The sequence below is a fragment of the Morus notabilis genome, unplaced genomic scaffold (assembly GCF_000414095.1).
Source record: "Morus notabilis unplaced genomic scaffold, ASM41409v2 Scaffold490, whole genome shotgun sequence".
NCBI lineage: Eukaryota > Viridiplantae > Streptophyta > Magnoliopsida > Rosales > Moraceae > Morus > Morus notabilis.
The window spans coordinates 261160-282099 of record NW_010359479.1 but is presented as its reverse complement, the minus strand read 5'-3'; the positions used below and the strand labels follow the sequence as shown (position 1 = coordinate 282099).

At 40.6% G+C, this 20940-nt stretch overlaps 1 protein-coding gene and 1 long non-coding RNA gene across 2 annotated transcripts; both read left to right on the top strand.

Moving 5' to 3' along the window:
• Nucleotides 1-1773: 1773 nt before the first annotated feature.
• Nucleotides 1774-2475, top strand: LOC112090903. The gene has a single exon (XM_024163230.1). It carries the CDS (start codon nucleotides 1774-1776, stop codon nucleotides 2473-2475), a length of 702 nt encoding a protein of 233 aa, XP_024018998.1.
• A 15993-nt stretch (nucleotides 2476-18468) lies between these two features.
• LOC112090907 lies at nucleotides 18469-20387 on the top strand. Its single transcript, XR_002901897.1, has 3 exons — nucleotides 18469-18557; nucleotides 20122-20192; nucleotides 20325-20387. It is a non-coding gene; the product is annotated as an uncharacterized LOC112090907 (long non-coding RNA).
• The last annotated feature ends 553 nt before the right edge of the window (nucleotides 20388-20940 follow it).

The window sequence follows — 20940 nt, the reverse complement described above, 5'->3', positions numbered from 1 at the left end:
ATTTAAAAAATTCATCATCTTCCCCTTTTATTACTCATCGGTTTCCTCTTGCTTGTAAATCCTGTCCTCTCTTCATCTTTCTTTTCGTAGGTGTTCATGTCGTTGTTCTCCCTCACTTCATCTCCTCTTACCCATTAGTTTTGTACCATTTTTTTTTTATTCTCAACAGCATAGAGTATGACTTTCATAAATATTTCTTCAATGCTCTTCTGAGCCTTGCCCTTGTTAATTTTTAGCGTTTCCTTTTTCGCTCGGTGGAAATCGCTGAATGGTAAATATCTCTACGGTTTAGTTTTGCCCTAATCTTAAATGCCTCTTATGCTTTTCTTTTGGTGAGTTGCTGCCTTATCTGTCTCATAATCCTTTTGCTCCTCTTTTTCTATTATTGGGTTTATTTTGTTGGCTTTGGGCGCTAATTAGGCTACAACACCTAAGGGTCTATTCAGCCATGGTGATTTTATTTATTTATTTTTGACTCATTCTCTCTTTTAACTTATAAATTAAGAGATCGATCTTAGTTAATACCTAAATTATGTGAGTTATTTTCCTGTCGGAATCTTACTATTTAAGAACTTAATATTGAAGGGAACATTGCAATAAAGATAGAAATAATGGTTATGGTTCTTTTTAGTCACTATTCATTCCTTTCTATTATAAATCTCTGGGTTCTTTTTTAGTCACTATTTGAGAACTAGGTTCATTCCTTTTGTGCTCTTTGTTTTTTTTTTTTTTTTTTGGTTTTTGATTTTTCTCTTTTCTTTCTTAGGTTGTCTCCCCCACCCCCCTCCCTTTTTTTCCATTCTTTTCTCCAGCTTTTTTCTCTTTCCTTATTCTTTCATCTCTCTCTGCCTTTTGTTAGTGCTCTCCCTGTATGCATTCAGATAAACAAAGAGCCATCGATTTGGACTTGTGACAGAGACCATTATCAGAGTAATTGTTGTCTGTTCTATCTCCTTTCATTTTAATTATTTGAAACATAAATCTGCACTTGCATGCGTGTGAATTTCTTGTGTAATGGGTAACTTTCATAGTGTTTGGTTGCTGTGAGATATAAACGCAGGATATATTTGTTGCAAAGAGTGTTAATTCCATCAAGAAAATATCAATCTTATGATCAAATGTTGGCACGAATTTCTTAGTTGCTAATGTTTGATAGATCATAACTCATGCCATAGTTGCTCTGATAGTAGCATAGTCATATGATTACAAATTTCTCTTCCATTAATTGCTCCATTAATATTTCTGTAGAAAAATCAGGACTTAGATAGAAAGATCCCTAGATTATAGGAGTAGACGTATCTATAGGAATTAGTTACAGTTGTTTAGATTTTATATTCTTGGTATTACTAGTGTATATAAAAAGCTGAACATCCTAATGTAATCAATTATGTTCCAATATTAAAAGCAGTGTTCTGGCGTGTTTCCTTCCTCATACTTGTTTACATGGTATCAGAGCCAAACTAAATTAAGTGTGAGTTGAGGAAAACAATGGCTGATAATGGAACAAGCAGGGGTGATGGTTCAAAAGTCTCTTCGGGCTCCATCCAACCAATCCCTAAAATTATTCCCACTGCAATATCTGATATTCAGTCCCACACTTCCCTACAAATTACAACCCAAAAATTGAATGGGAAGAACTTTCTCAAATGGTCCCGTTTTGTGATGATGGTCGTCCGTGGTAAGGGAAGACAAGGGTATCTTGATGGAACTATTCCACAGCCGACCCCTGATGATCCAAAGTACTCTGCTTAGGAATCACAGAACTCGATGGTCATGGCGTGGCTTATTCATTCTATGGAGGATCACATTGCTGATACCTATATTTTATTCCCGACGGCGAAAAGTATTTGGGATGCCGTCTCTCTTGCTTACTCAGATCTGCAGAACTCGTCTCAAATGTTTGAATTGAGAACTCGTGCTCGCAATCTCCGACAGGGGGAGAATGATGTTACTCAGTATTATACTGAGCTGACAAAACTCTGGCAGGAGTTGGATCTATTTATCACTCGACCGTGGAAAAGCACGGACGATGCCGTTGCCGATCGCACCTATGATTTCCTGGCTGGCCTGAATCCAGAGCTTGATGATGTCCGCAGTCGTTTGATTGCATTGAAGCCATTGCCGAATATTGGCGAAATCTTTGCAGAAATCCGACATGAAGAACATCGTAGGAGAGTGATGCTTGGCAATTTTTCGAAGACTGTTCAAACTACACCTTCCACCGACTCGTATGGTTTGGTGACTTGTGGTTTGGACTCTCGTACAGATGCGCGAGGCTTGAAGAAATGGTGCGATCATTGCAAAAAACCATACCACACTCGAGAGACATGTTGGAAACTTCACGGTAAGCCTGCTGTCTGGACTCCAAATCGTGCTAAAGGACGTGATGGAAAAGGGATGCAGGTTTCATCCGACGTAGTGGCAGATAATCAACTTGGCACAACCTTCTCAAAGGAGCAGTTAGATCAACTTTGAAAAATGTTTTCTGCAACACAGTCTGCCTCTTTGATAGCCCAGCAAGGTACCTCTGTAAATTCCTTCGGTGGCCTGACTACAAAAGCAGAACCTTGGATTATTGATTCCGGGGCAACCGATCATATGACAGGTTGTGAAAAATTGTTCATGTCTTATTCTCCAAGTCCTGGAAATCATCGCGTTAAGATCGCCGATGGTTCTTTTTCCGCTGTTGCTGGAAGTGGATCCATCCAACTTGGATCAAATATTGTTTTGAAATCCGTATTACATGTTCCCAACTTGTCTTGCAATTTGTTGTCCATTAGCAAGCTTACCCGTGATATGGATTGTATCGTGAAATTTTCTCCTTCTTCTTGTGTTTTTCAGGACCGGATTTCGGGGAAGAAGATTGGCAGTGCTAGGGAACTTGCTGGTCTCTATTACTTTGAGGATGATTTTTCTGTGCGTGGTTTGGTTCAAACGGTTGTTAGCACCTCCTCAAACTCTCGACTTCAGCACATTATTTTGCTTCATAATAGACTAGGACATCCAAGCTTCAGTTATATGACATTTTTGTTTCCATCCTTGTTTAAAAATGATGATTCATTTCAATGTGAAATTTGTCAGTTGGCTAAACATACTCGTGTTCCTTTTCCACCTCAACCTTATCACGCATCTAAACCATTTGCCCTAATTCATAGTGATATTTGGGGAGCATTGTGACACTCGCACGAAAAAAATGGTTCGTTACTTTTACTGATGATCATACTCGTGTTTGTTGGGTCTATCTTTTAAGAGAAAAGTCTGAAGTTGCGACTGTGTTTCAAAACTTCCACTCCATGATTCACACTCAGTTTAATGAAAATATTCGTATGTTACGCACCGATAATGGTAGAGAATTTTTTAATACTGTCCTAGGAGATTTTCTCTTAAAAAATGGTATTGTTCATCAAAGTTCGTGTGTTGATAGTCCACAACAAAACGGTGTCTCAGAAAGAAAGAACCGACATTTGTTAAATGTTTCTCGTTCTCTTATGTTCACAACCAATATACCAAAAACCTTTTGGGGTGATGCAGTTCTCACTGCTTGTTATTTGATTAACCGTATTCCCTCACGTGTGTTGAAACATCAAACTCCTATTGACTATTTTCAGCAATTTTATCCTGACACACGACCCTCTACTCCTTTGGAATTTCGTGTCTTTGGATGCCTAGCGTTTGTTCATAATCTAGATCCCCATAGGAGCAAATTTGATCCTCGATCTCACAAATGCGTCCTTGTTGGATATTCCACCACTCAGAAAGGATACAAGTGTTACTCGATAGAGAGGAGAAAATATTGTGTCCAAAGATGTCACGTTCTTTGAAGACCAATTCTTTTTCCAGAAAAATTCTCTTCAGGGGGAGCACAACTGTGAAGAAAACTTTTCTGAGGACAATTCAAAAAATCCGGATTTATGGGAGTATTTTTGGCATATTTCCCCCCATTCAAACAAGCCTCTCAAGATATCCTCTTTGCCAACCTCAGAGACTTTAAACCCCCCACAAAATCCGTCTCCAGCCACAAAATTTTCAAAGCCCAGAAAATCCGCCAGCTGGTCCACAAAATCCGCCAGCACAAATTTTTCAAAGCCCAAAAAATCAGCCAACTGGACCACAAAATCAGCCAGCTGGATCTCAAAAATTTGTGCTTGATTCGAACTCAATTTCTCCAGAGATATCCCGAGAGAATTACCCTCAAATCCAAAATCCATCTCCGCAAATCTCGACCTTAGAAAAACATCCAAATTTGATTCAAAATCTTTCACAAACCTCTGATCCAAACTATCGGATAGATACTCCACAAAATCAGATTTCCGCAGACAACCTAGAACAGAGCCAAGCTTCCCGTCCAGAACAATTGTTTGATCTAAAATATGCACGGAAAAAAAGGTTCGAAGGGTAATTGCGACCTGCAAGCTCCACACTGCCCAGAATCTGACTCGAAATCAGGTATGAAAGATAAGTTTTCTGATCTCCATCTGCCTGTAGCGGTTAGAAGGGGTATTCGGTCTTGCACCAATCATCCAATATCAAGATTTGTAGCCTATAATCATTTGTCTGACTCTGTTCAAGCCCTTGTGTCAAACCTGGAAGATCAAGAAATTCCACAAACAGTGCAGGAGGCGTTGAACAAACCAGTATGGAAAAAGGCTATAATGAATGAGATGGAAGCATTGGAGAGTAATGGTACGTGGGAAGTGGTACAAAAACCGAAGGGTAAGGAGCCCGTTGGCTGTAGATGGGTGTTTACCATTAAATACAAGGCTGATGGCTCGGTGGAAAGGTTCAAGGCAAGGCTGGTTACTAAAGGTTATACACAAACATATGGGGTGGATTATCAGGAGACATTCGCTCCAGTAGCTAAGAAGAACACTTCGAGTTCTCCTTTCTCTTGCGGTAAACCTTGAATGGCCTTTGCAGCAATTAGATGTTAAGAACGCCTTTCTAAATGGAGACTTAGAAGAAGAAGTTTATATGGAGCTTCCTCCTGGTTTTGATCGAGAAGGCAGCAATGGTAAAGTGTGCAGGCTTAAGAAGTCCTTATAAGGACTTAAGCAGTCACCAAGAGTGTGGTTTGGGAGATTCGCAAAAGCAACACTTCAACAAGGATATCAGCAAGCCCAGGCAGATCACACTTTATTCTTTAAACGGAATAATGAGGGAATAACTATTCTCATAGTTTATGTGGACGATATAGTCTTGATAGGGAGTGATACAATGGAAATGGAAAGACTGAAGAAGGAATTGGCTGCAGAATTTGAAATGAAAGATCTAGGGAGTCTTAGGTACTTTCTCGGCATGGAAGTTGCAAGGAATAAAACAGGGATCTCAGTGTCACAACGGAAATATGTGTTAGATCTTCTGCGAGACACAGGAATGATGGGCTGCAAACCTATGGAAACACCAGTTGACTTCAATAAAAAACTGGATAATAATGGTAACAGCGAGCCGGTTGAGAAAGGAAGATGCCAGCGTCTTGTTGGTCGACTTATCTACCTGTCTCATACTCGGCCGGATATCGCCTTTGCAGTTAGCCGTGTTAGCGAATTCATGCATGCTCCAAATAGTGAACACTTCGACGCAGTCCTTAGAATACTTCGGTATCTCAAGGGCACTCCAGGGAGAGGACTTTTCTTCAGAAAATTTGGAGAAAGAAATGTTGAAGCATACACCGATGTTGATTGGGCCGGGGCAATAGAGGACAGGAGATCAACCTCTGGTTACTGGACTTTTGTTTGGGGGAACCTAGTAACTTGGAGGAGTATAAAACAGCCAGGTGTGGCTAGAAGTAGCGCTGAAGCTGAGTTGAGATCATTAGCTCACGGTATTTGTGAGGCTTTGTGGCTGAAGAATTTGTTAAAAGAAATTGGTGAACCTCTGGAGTCTCCGTTGAAGATTTACTGTGACAACAAGGCAGCGATCAATATCTCACATAATCCAGTGCATCACGACCGGACAAAACATGTGGATATTGAACATTTTATAAAGGAGAAAATAGAAGATGACACCATCTGCGTGACATATGTTCCTTCATCAGAACAGACGGCTGACATCCTTACCAAGGGTCTTTCAACATATTTGTTTGAGAAGTTTGTAGACAAGCTGAACATGTACAATCTGTACAGTCCAGCTTGAGGGGGAGTGTAGAAAAATCATAACTTAGATAGAAAGATCCCTAGATTATAGGAGTAGACGTATCTATAGGAATTAGTTATAGTTGTTTAGATTTTATATTCTTGGTATTACTAGTGTATATAAAAAGTTGAACATACCTAATGTAAGCAATTAAGTTCCAATATTAAAAGCAGTGTTCTGGCGTGTTTCCTTCCTCATACGTGTTTACAATTTCTATTATGTGATTCTTAATATGTGTGATCATGTAAATGTGTTCTTGTTGTTGGTGGACTAGTCCAGCCAAAGAAGGTATGTTTCTTTGTTGTTGCATCTTATAGTGTGCATTACAAGTTTCAACCTGTTGCTACACTTGTAAATAATGATATCTTATTACCTTTCTATAAGTATTCTTTCTGTAATTACTTTGGGTTGTTTTGTTCTTCTCTAAACTAAACATTCATCACAGTGCATTTTGTGATTTTTGACAAGTTAGGGAGGACAAACTTGATATGGATGAGGGTACAATCTCATGTGGCCAAAGTGCTGTCCCATCATGATCATCTTACTCTGATTCCATGATGGTGTACTTGCATGTTTCCCACTGTTAAGTATGAGAGTTCAAAGCAGTAGATGTCTTTTACAAAACCATTCGATAGGTTGGTTTTTTTACTCTTTTCAACTTTGTAACTTCCAAACATAATGTCCAGTTCACATTTGTGAAGAATGCTTATATGCATCTTAGCCTTTTTTTTAATTTGACTATGTTGTTTCCATGGTTGTAGATTTGCAATTGGTGAAAAAAAAAAGAATCAATGTTTGGGGAATAATGAACAAATGATTTACTTTTATAGTAGAATTTAGTTTTTCCTTGTATTTAAAATATTGTTCCTATATGGAGGTTGATTTATATCTGATAAGACTGTGGGATCTGGCGTCGAGTTTAAATGAGAATTTTGTTCTAACTTTCTGGCAAATACACGACTAATTGTCCACCTAGATACAAAGGATATCAAGGTCTGGCCGGTAATTAATTATTCGTTACTTTCTTGAATGTGGTACAGCTAGTTTTAGCTGTTCTAAAATGACTTCATTTTGCAATTTCTTGCCAATCATGCCAAGTTTTACCATTTCAAAAGAACTGCACACAACTTTTGCTTGTGCAAATATCCTAGTGTGCGATACAAAGTTTTAATTCTATTCTTGAAAGGATTTTTTTGTTTATTTTTTTATTTTTCTAATTATTTAGAAACAATGAAAATCTAGATATTATTTTCTTTTTTCCTATTGTTTAATTACATGATTTGGAGTTCACTTCTATTGAAGCAACAGAGGACAGTGGACAGATGAGCGTACACATTTTACATAGGTGAGAAAGGCAAACCCTTTTCTCTAATAAACTCAATTGTTATTGTTAATTTGTGTTTGTATGGTTTCATTTGTCTTTTATAAATTATATTTATTGTTTACTTCTTAGTATTTAAGTGTTACTTATTTATTTATTGATTCATTTCCTTTTTATTTATGTTTATACTTTCGAAGATGAGGTGTTACCAATAGGTAAACATTATATTCATTTCCAGACAATGGCAAGATGAGGTAATACAAAAAAAATGACCTCTAATCTCTTCTTCTTTGTTTTAAACATTTATTCATAATGAAATATTGTCAATTAAAAACAATTTATTTTCTTCAACTACAAATACCTATTAAATTCATTGTTTCCTTATTGGCTTCATTATGTATCCCTGGTTATTAGTATTTATAGTCACTGAATTAGTTATTAAATTTTGTCAATTAATTGGAACATGTTCCCTTACTGTACAGTTGATGGATAAAATTTCTTAAATGCATTTTATGACTTTGTTTCTTTTTTAATTTTGTCCTTTTGTTACTTATTGCAGATGAATTATCTTATGTATTATTTTTTTTTCTATTCAAGTCTTACATAGCTACACAAGTTAATTAATGAAAACCATTTTTATTGTACTGAATTTATTAGTCAATTAAAATCTGTTTAGCGTGGAAGTTATATTTTAGTTTTCTTAGTTATTTACTTTAGGGCCGGCAATATGGGTCACGACACGACGACACGACTCGAAAACGACACGAATTTTGCGGGTTAAGGTTGAGAAAAAAGAGGTTCGGGTCAGAATTGGGTCGACCTGAAATTGACACGAAAAATACGGGTCAATTTCGGGTTGGCCCCGCCTAACCCGAACACGACATGAAACTCGTAAAAAACTAAAAAATACATATATTTTTCATTTCATATTTTAAATTTTATTATTAACTTGTGATATCATAATAGTTATACTCAAAATCTTATACTATTATTTGCTTAATTTCAATGGATGTTATTGTAATTTAGTGTGTTATGAATTTTAAGTTATTTTTAATATGTAAAAAACTAAATAAAAGTATACAATTTTCGTGTCAATTTCGGGTTCACGGGTCAATTTCGTGTCACGGGTCATTTTCGGGTCGTGTCGTGTCAGCTCGTAAAGTGGTCGTGTCGTGTTCGTGTCGCGGTTTTTAAAAAATTTCGTGTCACGGGTCGTGTTCGGGTTGACTGAAAATTTAAAAAAAACAAGCAAAACACGACACGAACACGACACGTGACACGAATTGCCACCCCTAATTTACTTGCAAGACTACCTTCTTTTTCTTTTTTCTTTTTTTTTTTTGGTATGTATTGCTTTGATTATTCTATAAATTAAGAAATAATAGCCTTATTCATATTGCCATTTATATTCGTCCACTTTACTGAACCTATTTGTCTATTAAAGTTTGACGAGGTTGTAGTCCTCTATTTTTCTATGCTAGTTAATTACTCAATTGTTATTTTTATTTTAGTGTATGTAATTCATTCCATTTGTCCTTTGTAATTTCTATTTATTGTTTTTTTTTTTTTACATTTTGTCCTTTTTAATTTCTATTTATTGTTCATTTTTTGATATTTAGATCTTACTAAGCACTTTTTATTTTTTGTTTGTGTTTATACTTTCAAAAATGAGGGGTTGCAAAGAGGCAAATATTCATTATCAAACAATGACAAGAGAAGGTAACACTTCATATATTTCAGTATCCTTTATTATTACTTTTCTGTCACTGGATCTATTTGCAATATTTACTGGAACATGTTTTTTATACATACTTTTCATAGTCACCGGACCATTTTGCATATTTTATCTTCTGTTTTCGTTCTATTATTTCGACTCTTACTCATTTTTCTTCTATTTTTTTCCCTCCTTGGTAGTTTCTGCAAGAATTTGTCCTTTTCTCGATTTCTTTATTGTTCACGTATGCACCATTGCATTTGTATTAGATTTCGTTTCTTCTAAAGAATGCGGATTACGGAAATTTTTTGAAGATCTAAGTTCAAACATAAATTATTGGAATGACACATAAATTGTTCTGAAGTCCAATTCTCTTGCATTCTCTACTACTTCCCCCTTGCCTTCTGTTCTAAAAATAGCTTTGGATGAATGATGATGGGGGTATTGTCTCTACCGTTGCAAAGTGATAGAACCCTGCCCAGGCCTCCTTTGAGATTTACCTATACTAGAAGGGGTAAAAAGGGAAAGGCGAGTGATGTGGTCAGGATTAGTGACGCTGTTGAGTTGGCAATTCTGTTAGAGGAGTTTGTTAGAGAGGAAATATAGGGGAGGCAAGGTTTTAAAAGGCGGAATCCGGCCTCGAGGCGCTCGAGGCAAGGCGTAAACCTCAAGGGCGCTTTGAGGCGTAAGCCTCAAAAACTGCCTATAAAAAATTTAGAAAAAAAAAACAAGAAATCCTATAAACAAGATTTGCATTAAAAACAAGAAATTTAACCAAATATCCACATAAAGACTAAATAATTATCAAAGCCTAATATCATAAGGATCATAATGCACTTCTAAAAGCCTAATCTCCCAAGTCATCAATCATCATCACTACTAAGAGAAGCATCAACCAATTTAAATCTCTCATTGTCCACAAATTCTTGACTGTCAGTGTCAGAATCACAATCTATCCACTCTTCTTCTTCATCCTGTTGCACGATCTCCTTGCCTCTATCACCTAATAATAAAAATTAAACGTAAGTTACTGTCTCTTATATGATAATTAGAGTAAATAATAGAGAAGACAACTAATAATTCATACAGCATATCTTGCCACTAACCTATCCTCTTCTTTTTAGAGCTTTTTTGAGCTCTAGTACTAGTACTAGTACCTTCTCCATCCTCAAAAAGATCAATGTCAAGATTGTCAATTGCTTCATCCGTTTGAATTTCGCCTTCATTTTCATTTCCAGCTATCCATTCATCATCAGATGGCAACTCATCAATGATTAAGGGATCTTCATCTTGCTGAAGTGCCTTTTTTTTTTTTCAAATGTCAATCGTTTAGCTTCTTGTTGAACATGATGTAGACCAAGGAATTTATCTTTTGTGCAGTCAAACGATTTCTTCTCTTGGTATGAACTTGGTTGTGGGTACTCCAATTGCGTTCACATCCCGAAGATGAACAAGTGAGACTCAAAACTCTAATTGCAAAGCTAGCCAACTTTGGGGTACCATCTCCAAATTGGGACCACCAATCATCTGAATTTAAAATTGAGATGAAAAGAATTATTCAAACAATCTAAATTGTTTTATTAGTCAAAATTAATAAGATAGTTTCTACTTACTAGGATTGCATTTCATGTATGATGCTTGAGCTTGACGAAGGCCAAAAAACCCGTTCTGTCGAAATTCATCTAGTTGGAGGTCGGCCCTCTCAGGATGGTTGGAAGGATTATCGGAGTATCGAATCCTTGGATTCAAGTAGTATGCCGCGGTATGTAAATGTTGATGCAACTGAAAATCCCACTTTTTTGTCAATGATCTCCCAAATCTCTTTGTAGTCTTTCTCGTCACCTCCCAAGTTTTTAGCAATTTCCTCTTTTGCCTTGTCCATAGATAGCCCTATATATAAATCCCATGGTGGGCATCTTTTCAGTGTCGAGTAATCTCAACACCTTCACTATGGGTTGTGTAGACTTAAGAACATACCCAACAGCAGCCCAAAACTGATTATCCATCATGACTATCTTTTTCACTTCTTTCCCATCCGGTTTCTTTGCATATGAACTACTGTTCCATTCCTCCGATACAAACATAGATTGTAGAGGCTGCATTAGTCGATAGATGCACTCCAAAGTCAGATAGGCAGTAGCAAATCTTGTTGCAGCAGGTTGAACAAGATCCCTTTTGGTAAACTTTCTCATAAATGACAACACCCAAGGGTGATTATACACAATTGCTAATTTTTTTTGCTTTCACCAAAGCCCTTTTATGTTGTGGCAATTCTCCTAGTTTCTCAAGGATCAAATCAATGCAATGGGCAGCACAAGGAGTCCAAAATAAGCGTTTTCTTTTCTCCATCAGTTTTGCCCCAGCAGCCTTATAAGCACTTGCATTGTCAGTCACAACTTGAACACAACAAGATCTTCCCAAACTTGTTCAACAATCTCGTCAAGCATCTCAAACAATAGATTTGCATCTTTCTTTTGATCAAAGGCATCAACAGATCTCAAGAAACTCTTGTTTGTTTCCAAGTCATTTGAACCTCCTCCATAAATTTTTTAGTAGTAAGTACTTCCTCCTTCAAAATCCATGTTCTAAGCTCATGCATACTTGGGGGTACAAGACTTTTACCATAGTTGTCAATTGATCTACACACATTAAAATAGGTGGGGCTCCTAGCAATATTGAAAGCAAGTGCATTTTTATAAAAGAACCTACCAATGTCAAGACATACTCGAGAACGAGCCTCTCTTGATGTCGTTCTAAGGGAAGGTCTTTCGTTTGCTTACTTATCATCCACATTGTTCAAAAACATGTTCATGGGACCTCTAACTCCTCTATCACTAACCACTTGCAGCGATTGAAAATAGTCGACAAATCCATCACCATAATAAGAGCCAACATCCACCATTTCTTCAAATTTCTTATGCGCTAACTGTTTTTCAGCAGCCCACTTGTTCATATAGTCGTTAATTTCTTTCTTCACATCATCAGGAAGCAAGGTGTTCTTTCATCCTCTTAACACCTCCTTTAATAATTTGATTGCAAAACACACATTGGAGGTAAACATAAGTCATTTTGTCATTTTCTGATGTAATTTCTTTTCCATATTTCCAAGCTGGATCCTATCTCCCACTACGACTACCGCTAGCATTTTGTGGAGGTCTCATACTAATTCCTAACTTTGGAGCAGAGGAACCTTGCGAAGAAGAAGGAGGAGGTGGCGCAAAGAAGGAGACGCACGACAGTCGGCGAAGGAGGAGACGCATGACAGCCGGCGAAAGAGGAGGCACACGGCAGTCGGCGAAGGAGTTGCGAAGAAGGAGGCGCGAAGAACCACAGAGATTTGGCTGTAGTGGTCGGTTTTAGGGTCTCTGGTATTTGGGCTTTTGGGGCTGGCGGGCCCAACTCACTAAGGGTTCAAAAAACTACGAAAAACCCTAAAAAAAAAGGCGGACGCCGGGCTGAGGCGCTGTTCAAAGGCGTGCGCCTCTAGTGGATGAGGCACACGCCTTAACTCCTACCCTGTGAGGCGTAGGAGTTGAGGCGCTTTTCCAGTGCCTCACCTCGAGGCGCGCCTCAAGGCGTGCGCTTTTTAAAACACTGAGGGGAGGGGAGGTGCGCTAGGGAGGGCATTGAATCTTGTGAAAGTTAGCGTTGGTCTGGGAGGGGGAGAGACCTCAAATTCTCTCAATTCTATCTTTCTTTTCCTTTTGGTGTTCGTTTTTGTCGAACTTCTCTGTAACTGTGGAATAGAGGAGTGTTCATCAATAAAAGGAACCAGAACCCAACTTTCTGGGTATTTTCATTTAAATTCCTAGTGTTAATTTTCATTATCTGGATTAAGGCAGGGCAGGTACCTATCAGTTGGTATCAGAGCATCGGTCCATGGCCAATCTTCCCACTGAGTTACGACCGGAATGAGCCGTGGACGTGGAGCGACTCCTCCAGGAAACGGTGCGACTCCTCGGAGCTATGACAGATCTGGTTCCTAGGCTGGAAGAAGACGTGACAATCCTTGCCAAACGAGTAGAGCGGGTGCAAGATGCGATGGCGCGCATGGAAGCTCTCCTAGGACGACACTTTGGAGAACGTGAGCCAGCTCCACAACGAGGAGCAAGGGACAGAGACAGGGAGCGGGAGCGTGAGGACTGACAGCAGTCTCCAGCTCGGCGAGGCCGAGTTAAGCACCGTGGGAGGAGACTTGAGCTGCCCATCTTCACAGAATGTTACTTCTCGATTAACGATGTGGTGGAGAACGAGGTGTTGGCAGCGCAGGTTTATTTAGAAGGGCGTGCGTTGGGTTGGTTCCAGTGGGCGGAAGCGCAGGAGCCATTTGCCAGCTTGAGGGAATTCCGGGCAGCCTTGTTACACCGCTTCAGCCGCGAATGAGAGGGTGACCCAACAGAGAGGTTGATGTCGTTGAAGCAGAGCAGGTCGGTGGCGGAGTACCGCGACACCTTTGAGACGTTGGCAGCGACGTTGAGAGGAGTTCCTGAGCCCATCTTCAGGGGAGCGTTTCTAAATGGGCTGCGAGAGGATATCCGGGCTGAGGTCAAGTTACACCGGCCCATTAACCTTCAAGAAGCCATGGACCTGGCCCAGCAAGTGGAAGACATGAATGAGGCCCAAGACAAGTTTAGGAAGCTACGGGGTAATTATCCCTTTGCCATGGACCTGTCCAGTGGTTCGAAGGATTTTGGAACCTTCCGACGAGCGAAATCGGACTCTGTTATTGCTCAAGTGGCGGCAACCAGCCGAGAACTGGGATTTTGACGACTTTTCGACGAGATCCAAACACGACGGCCTAAGGGACTTTGCTTTCGGTGTGATGAAAAATTTGGGCCAGGACACCGTTGTAAGAACCGGCAGTTGCAGGTTCTCTTGGTGGCCGGAGATGAGTCAAGAGTCGGAGGAGACGAAAGAAGAAGAGGCGGAGCCGCCTGCTAGGTTTCTCGGACGAGGCGGCAGATTTCTCTCAACTCTTTGCTCAGTTTCACCTCCTCTAACACAATGAAGGTAATGGGACAGTTGGGGTCCCGCCAAGCGGTGGTGGTGTTGATTGATAGCGGAGCCTCCCACAGTTTCCTCTCGACTAAGGTGGTAAAGGAGTTGGGGGTACCCTGTGATAATATGGCTTGCTATGGGGTCCAGGTGGGGAACGGAATGAAGTTCCGGCAGCAAGGGGTGTCCCGGGGGGGCCCCGGGGGTGTCCCGTGGGTTCCCCCTGGGGGCCCTAGTGGTGCCCCGAGGGTGCCCGGGGGTGCCCCGAGGGTGTCCCCTTTGAGCTAGGTTGCGCAGACGTGGTGCTAGGGGTTACATTGTTGCAGACGCTTGGGGAAGTTCTTCATGCCCTTTCCCGGCAGTTTAAGTTTCCACAAATGGGATTTCTAATTGAGCTCTATGAGACCGAAATTAAGACTATAGTGTAGGCCGGTCCGGCAGTTCCACTGGAATTGCAAGGGGTGTTAGACTGGTTTGGGGATGTCTTTTGGACCCCAATGGGGCTGCCACCACCCTGAGATTCGGATCATCAGATTGTTTTGACGGAAGGCGCCACATCACCGAGTATTCGGCCGTACCGCCACCCGTATGTCCAAAAGGAGGAGATTGAGCGATTAGTAGCGGAAATGCTGGCTTCAGGAATAATTAGGCCTAGTACTAGTCCATTCTCTAGCCCGGTGATTTTGGTGAAAAAGAGGGATGGAAGTTGGAGGTTTTGTGTAGATTATCGGGCCTTCAATCAACTCACGGTACCCGACAAGTTCCCAATCCCAATAATCAATGAATTATTAGATGAATTGGACGGGGCAGTAGTGTTCTCGAAGCTAGATTTACGGGCTGGGTACCATCAAATTAGAGTTCGCGAAGGTGACATCAAGAAGACCGCGTTCCGCACACATGAGGGGCACTATGAGTTTCTAGTAATGCCCTTCGGACTGACAAATGCATCGGCAACGTTCCAATCCTTGATGAATTTGGTGTTTCGGCCTTACTTGCGCAAGTTTGTGTTGGTCTTTTTCGACAATATCCTCGTCTACAGCCGCACTTGGGAGGAGCACAAGATTCATTTGGCCACAGTGATGGGGGTTTTGCGCGCGGAAAAATTGTTCGCGAATCGGAAGAAATGTGTGTTTGGGCAATCCCAGCTTGAGTACTTAAGGAATGTAATATCGAAGGAGGGGGTCTCGGCCGACCCAGTTAAGTTGCAGGCCGTCCGGGATTGGCCTGAGCCTAAAAACGTGTTGTCCGTGGGTTTCTCGGCCTCACAGGGTACTACCGTCGCTTCGTAAGAGGTTATGGAGCTCTGGTCCGACCCTTAACGGATTTGCTTAAAAAGGGGGTGTTCACTTGGTCGGAGGAAGCCTCGCGCGCCTTCGAGGCTTTGAAGTTAGGCGCGCCTTCGAGGCTTTTAAGTTAGCCATGACCACTCTTTTGGTTTTGGCTTTGCCGGATTTCTCCAAGACCTTCGTGGTGGAGATCGACGCGTCAGGCTCGGGTCTAGGGGCGGTACTGATGCAAGAGGGAAAACCTATAGCGTATTTTAGTAAGGCTTTGCGCCTACTTCCCGTTTGAAGTCTGTGTATGAGCGGGAATTGATGGCGGGTGGTCTTGGCAGTTCAAAAGTGTCGTCACTACCTTCTTCGACGTCATTTCGTGGTACGCACATACCAACAGAGCCTCCGGTTTTTATTAGACCAACGCCTACTCCCTCCTGAACATCTTCGTTGGATTTCTAAATTGATGGGGTATGACTTTGAAGTGCAATACAAACCGGGGGCTGCCAATCGGGTTGCGGATGCTCTATCTCGCCGGGAAGGCACTTGTACTTTATATGGCCCTATTCATTCCTCAGTTACTAGTTACTGGACGTTGAAGCCATCAAGCGTTAGCAGCAGACAGATGCTGTGTGTGCTCAACTGATTTCTTAATTGTAGGTTGGCCAAGCTGACGTTAGAGGGTATAGCTTGCGGAATGGCCTTCTCTGTTTTCATGAACGCATTGTATTGCCCCTGAACTCAGCTTGGATTCCGTTCTTGTTACATGAGTTTCATGATTCCACCATGGGAGGACACTCTGGATTCTTCTGCATTTACAAACGGCTATCTTCCAACGTGTTTTAGTCCGGTATGAAGAAAACGATTCCGGGCCATGTCTCCCATTGTGTGACTTGCCAACGCTCCAAGTATGAAGCTCTTTCTCCGGTAGGTTTGTTGGATCGGCTGCAGCAGATTTGGGAAGATATCTCCATGGACTTCGTTACGGGACTTCCACGGGTAAAGAACATTGATACGATCCTTGTGGTAGTGGATCGGCTGACCAAATATGCTCTTTTTTTGCCCCATTGTCCCCCCTGTCACGGCCAAATAGGTTGCGGAAGTCTTCATCCGTGAGATTGTCCGCTTGCATGGGATCCCTCGTATGATTGTCAATGATCGCGATTCTGTTTTCATGAGCTTGTTTTGGCGGGAACTCTTTAAGCAATATGGCACGAAGTTGCATCATAGCTCTGCCTATCACCCGGAATCCGATGGACAAACCGAGGTCATCAATCGCTGCTTAGAGACCTATTTACGCTACTTTGCCGGCGAGAAACCTAGGTTGTGGGTTCAATTCCTGCCTTGGGTAGAGTATTGGTTCAACACTAATTACAATGCCTCTACTAAGTTCACGCCTTTTCAGGCCGTTTATGGTCGTCCTCCAACTTCCTTGCTCCGCTTCCAGGATGTGCTGGCTGGCCCGCCTAAGGATCCTGTGTTGGAGTCTGACCACACGCCTTCGTTGGTAGAAGATGTCAATCTACAGATGCAGCTTCAAAACCAGATGCTTGACTGCCGGTAGCACAACACCGAATGAAAAAGTTCGCAGACGCTCACCGTCACGAGGTCACTTTTTCACCAGGCGACTTGGTTTTGCTCAATCTCCGTCCATACCGTATCAAGTCCTTGGCGCGCAAGGTTAATGAGAAGCTCTCACCTCGCTTCTACGGACCCTTTCCTGTCCTCGAGCGTGTAGGGGCTGTGGCTTATCGTCTACAATTACCTCCTATGGCTTGCATCCCCCATGTTTTCCATGTTTCGCAATTGAAGGCATTCAAGGGCCAGGAGTATAAGAACCAGTCATTGCCGGTGCGGTTAATTGAGGAGTTGGAACTCGTGGTTGAGCCTGCTGAAATCCTTAATACGCGTGTATTTCCTTGCGGCAACCAAGATCGGGTGGAAGGGTTGGTGGTTTGGCATGGGCTAGCTGGGAGGCGACTTGGGAACCCCTGGATGTGCTCCAACAACAGTTTCCCCACTTCCACCTTGAGGACAAGGTGGCTCTATAGAACCCTGCCCAGGCCTCCTTTGAGATTTACCTATACTAGAAGGGGTAAAAAGGGAAAGACGAGTGACGTGATCAGGACTAGTGACGCTGCTGAGTTGGCAATTCCGTTAGAGGAGTTTGTTAGAGAGGAAATATAGGGGAGGGGAGGTGCGCTAGGGAGGGCATCAAATCTTGTGAAAAAGTTAGCGTTGGTTTGGGAGGGGGAGAGACCTCGAATTCTCTCAATTCTATCTTTCTTTTCCTTTTGGTGTTTGTTTCTGTCGAACTTCTCTGTAACTGTGGAATAGAGGAGTGTTCATCAATAAAAGGAACCAGAACCCATCTTTCTGGGTATTTTCATTCAAATTCCTATTGTTAATTTTCATTATCTTGATTAAGGCAGGGCAGGTACCTATCACAAAGCGTGTGAGAAGAGGGAGATGGTAAACGCTTTGTGAGCAAATCCCAATTTTTCCTCTCCATTTCCATGGGCTCGATCGCTACTTGCAGGCTGTGCCGGAAAGCCTCAATATTGCTGTCGTCGTTGGTGATGATGTCGATTCCTGTGATTTTGAGACCTCTGATTACGAGGTTTTCACAGATGATAATGAGGAAGAAGACACAACCCAAGTTCCTTAATCCCATTTTCTTATTTAAAGAGAGCACCATTTCAGAAGCGCTATCCTTATTATATTTTCCTTTTCTCTTTTTGTTTTCTGGATTACAAGACTTAATTTTGCATTTTCTGCCATCTTTACACTAATCATATTTCCTTTTTCCACCTTTTCTCTTCCTTTTCATTTTTTACCTCTTTAGATTTGCGAGCTATTTGGGTGTGTGGAAAAAGGAGGGACCTTTATTCGAAACAAGTTTTAGGTGGGTTTTCATTCATAGCCATTGTTCTTTCTTAATGTTTATGATTAGAGATAAAACGAGGGAAATCCGAAGAACACCTTAGCTTTACTGAATTTTGATTTAAATGCTTGTTGTGCAGGTTGTTATTTTCGGTGTGAAACATTGATCTAATATTTTGAGTCTTTGTCAAAGTGAAAAGGATGTTGGTAGGACTCTAAAATAAAGAATCTTCGCCAGGTGAGAAATGCTATTTGGATGCATGGCTTTCTTGACAATTAATATCTTTGGATCCGTTCAGTTCGCTAATTCGAGTTGAGATGTGATGTTATGTGGGAGCTTTTTACTATAACAAAAAAGTTAGATGTGACTGTTTCTGAGAGCTTTTTACTGTAGCAAAACTCGAATTCTAAACTCGAATCAGCGAAATGAACGGGGCCTTTTATTTTCTTGGATTGCATAAGAAAGTCTGGTGTAGTCGTGTTATCCTGCAATTAATTAATAAGAAAACCAATTTCGATATCAAAGGATTTTGAGGGCCCATGACCACCGTTGGAACCCGTATGCTCTGAAGATTCACTCTCAATTAGAAATACAGATAGTTGGTTTAAATTATTGTGTTGGAAAATCGGAACTGTTTTTGGAAACAATTTGTGTAAAGCTGTAAATTAGCTAATTAGCTGTCAATCTTTGTATTTTAGGAAAGTATATGTCAGAAGTTATTTCCTTCTCTAGAATTAGCTATATTCCTTAAATCAGTGATTGCTTTCCTGTTTCGAAGGGTGTGTACATGCTTTGTAAATCATTTAAATAGGTGATCAATGAAAGAAAGAATCATTCCCTGAAAAACTCACTTTTCAAGTTGGTATCAGAGCGGAGGCGGATTGCTTGCGGAAATTAGTCTTCTTCTTCCTTTCATTCGATCCTCTGTTTTTTTTTCTCTATCACCATGTCTGACATTTCAAATGAATCCCCCACTGTTCCTCAATCGTCTTCAAACAATCCCACCACCATTGATTCCACAAAAAACATTACAACCACCTCGGAATCCCATTATGTCCAAATCACCACGATTCGATTGAATGGTGACAATTTTCTGAGATGGTCTCAATCGGTGCGGATGTGCATCAGAGGACGTGGAAAGATGGGCTACCTGACGGGTGACAAGAAGGCTCCTGCATAGGATGATCCGGACTATGCTACATGAGACGCTGAGAATTCCATGGTGATGACATGGCTCGTGAACTCCAAGGAAAAAGACATTAGCTCTAATTACATGTGCTATCCGAGTCCCATCGATTATCAATCGACTACTGGGTACTCATTCTTGCGAATTGGTATTCCGCCAATAGGGTTGTGTGTCATGTATGACTGGATCTTTTGCTTGTTACCACCAGAATTGAACCACTAAAATATGGTAGCATGCTAATTTGAGAAAGTGTATATTTAGTTACCAATCTACAACTGTTCTATCTTTCTCTGCTTTTCTGCTCTTCTTTTCGTTCTTATTGGTAGCTATGCCTATCTATGAGAACAAGAGTCTCAAGCATATTTGTACTTTTCATCTTCCATTTTCTGTTGCCTTTAGGAATGTCCGAATGTGTAAGCGGCAAATATGGGATTTGCTAGATTCTGTAGTTCCGGAAATTCCCTCAATCAGAATTTTGTATAAAGAAAACATTTTGTTATTGTTATTTAATTTCTTAGGCTTTTCAATTGGAAAGAAAAGAAATCGAGTGTATGGCCAACCATATATGAATTATGATGGTACTTATCGGTTCGTTCTTGTGCTTTTGCTTGGCAGGTTAGTTGGGCTCTAATACTAAAGTATACTATTGGTGGTGTTTTTCTACCCGTGACATAACTCCCAATCTGGTATAGTTGAGCTTTGTGTAATTGGAATTTGGTTTGCCTTGTTATTTTTCCTTCTCCCCAGTTTGTTCTCTTTATCTATAATATCTCTCCTTTCTAAAAAAAATTCTTTTACTTGTTCAAAAACAAAATCAGGCCTTGTTATTGGAGGTGAGGACAACATACCTACTTTCTTGGCTCGTCACACGATTCCTGGACTTCGTATTGTGGTTGATATGTGCAGCACTATTAGTTGTGTAATAGTCACTGTTTTCTTGTGCATTGAGATCAAGGAAGTACTTTTTTTTTTCTTTCTTAAATGTAGTTGTTTCTAGCCTATATATCCTTATTGTCATTTGTTTAACATTTTCTCTATTAATTTTCTCTCTATTAACTTTATTTCATTCATTAGAATAACTCGTGTCTCAAATGGTTGTTACAACAGTTAACGTTGGTAATACTGCTTTTTATCATAACAGCCGGTGGATATTTGGGAGTTCAGACTTGGATGGACTGGATATAAAATTTAGAGCAGATACTTATTGTTTCATTTTATTTATCTTGTGTTTAGGTATTTTTCCTGTGGAATTAACGGGATGTTTGATGGATCTGCAATTGTCTTCTTTTCATACATTGCTTGCGATTCAGTTACTAACACTACTAAGGAGGTACATAATCTATATACAAATTTTTCTCTATCACATTACATCCTGAATAACTCAATTCTATTGTGTGTATGTGTATAACAAACTCTATTGTAATTCTCTTAAAA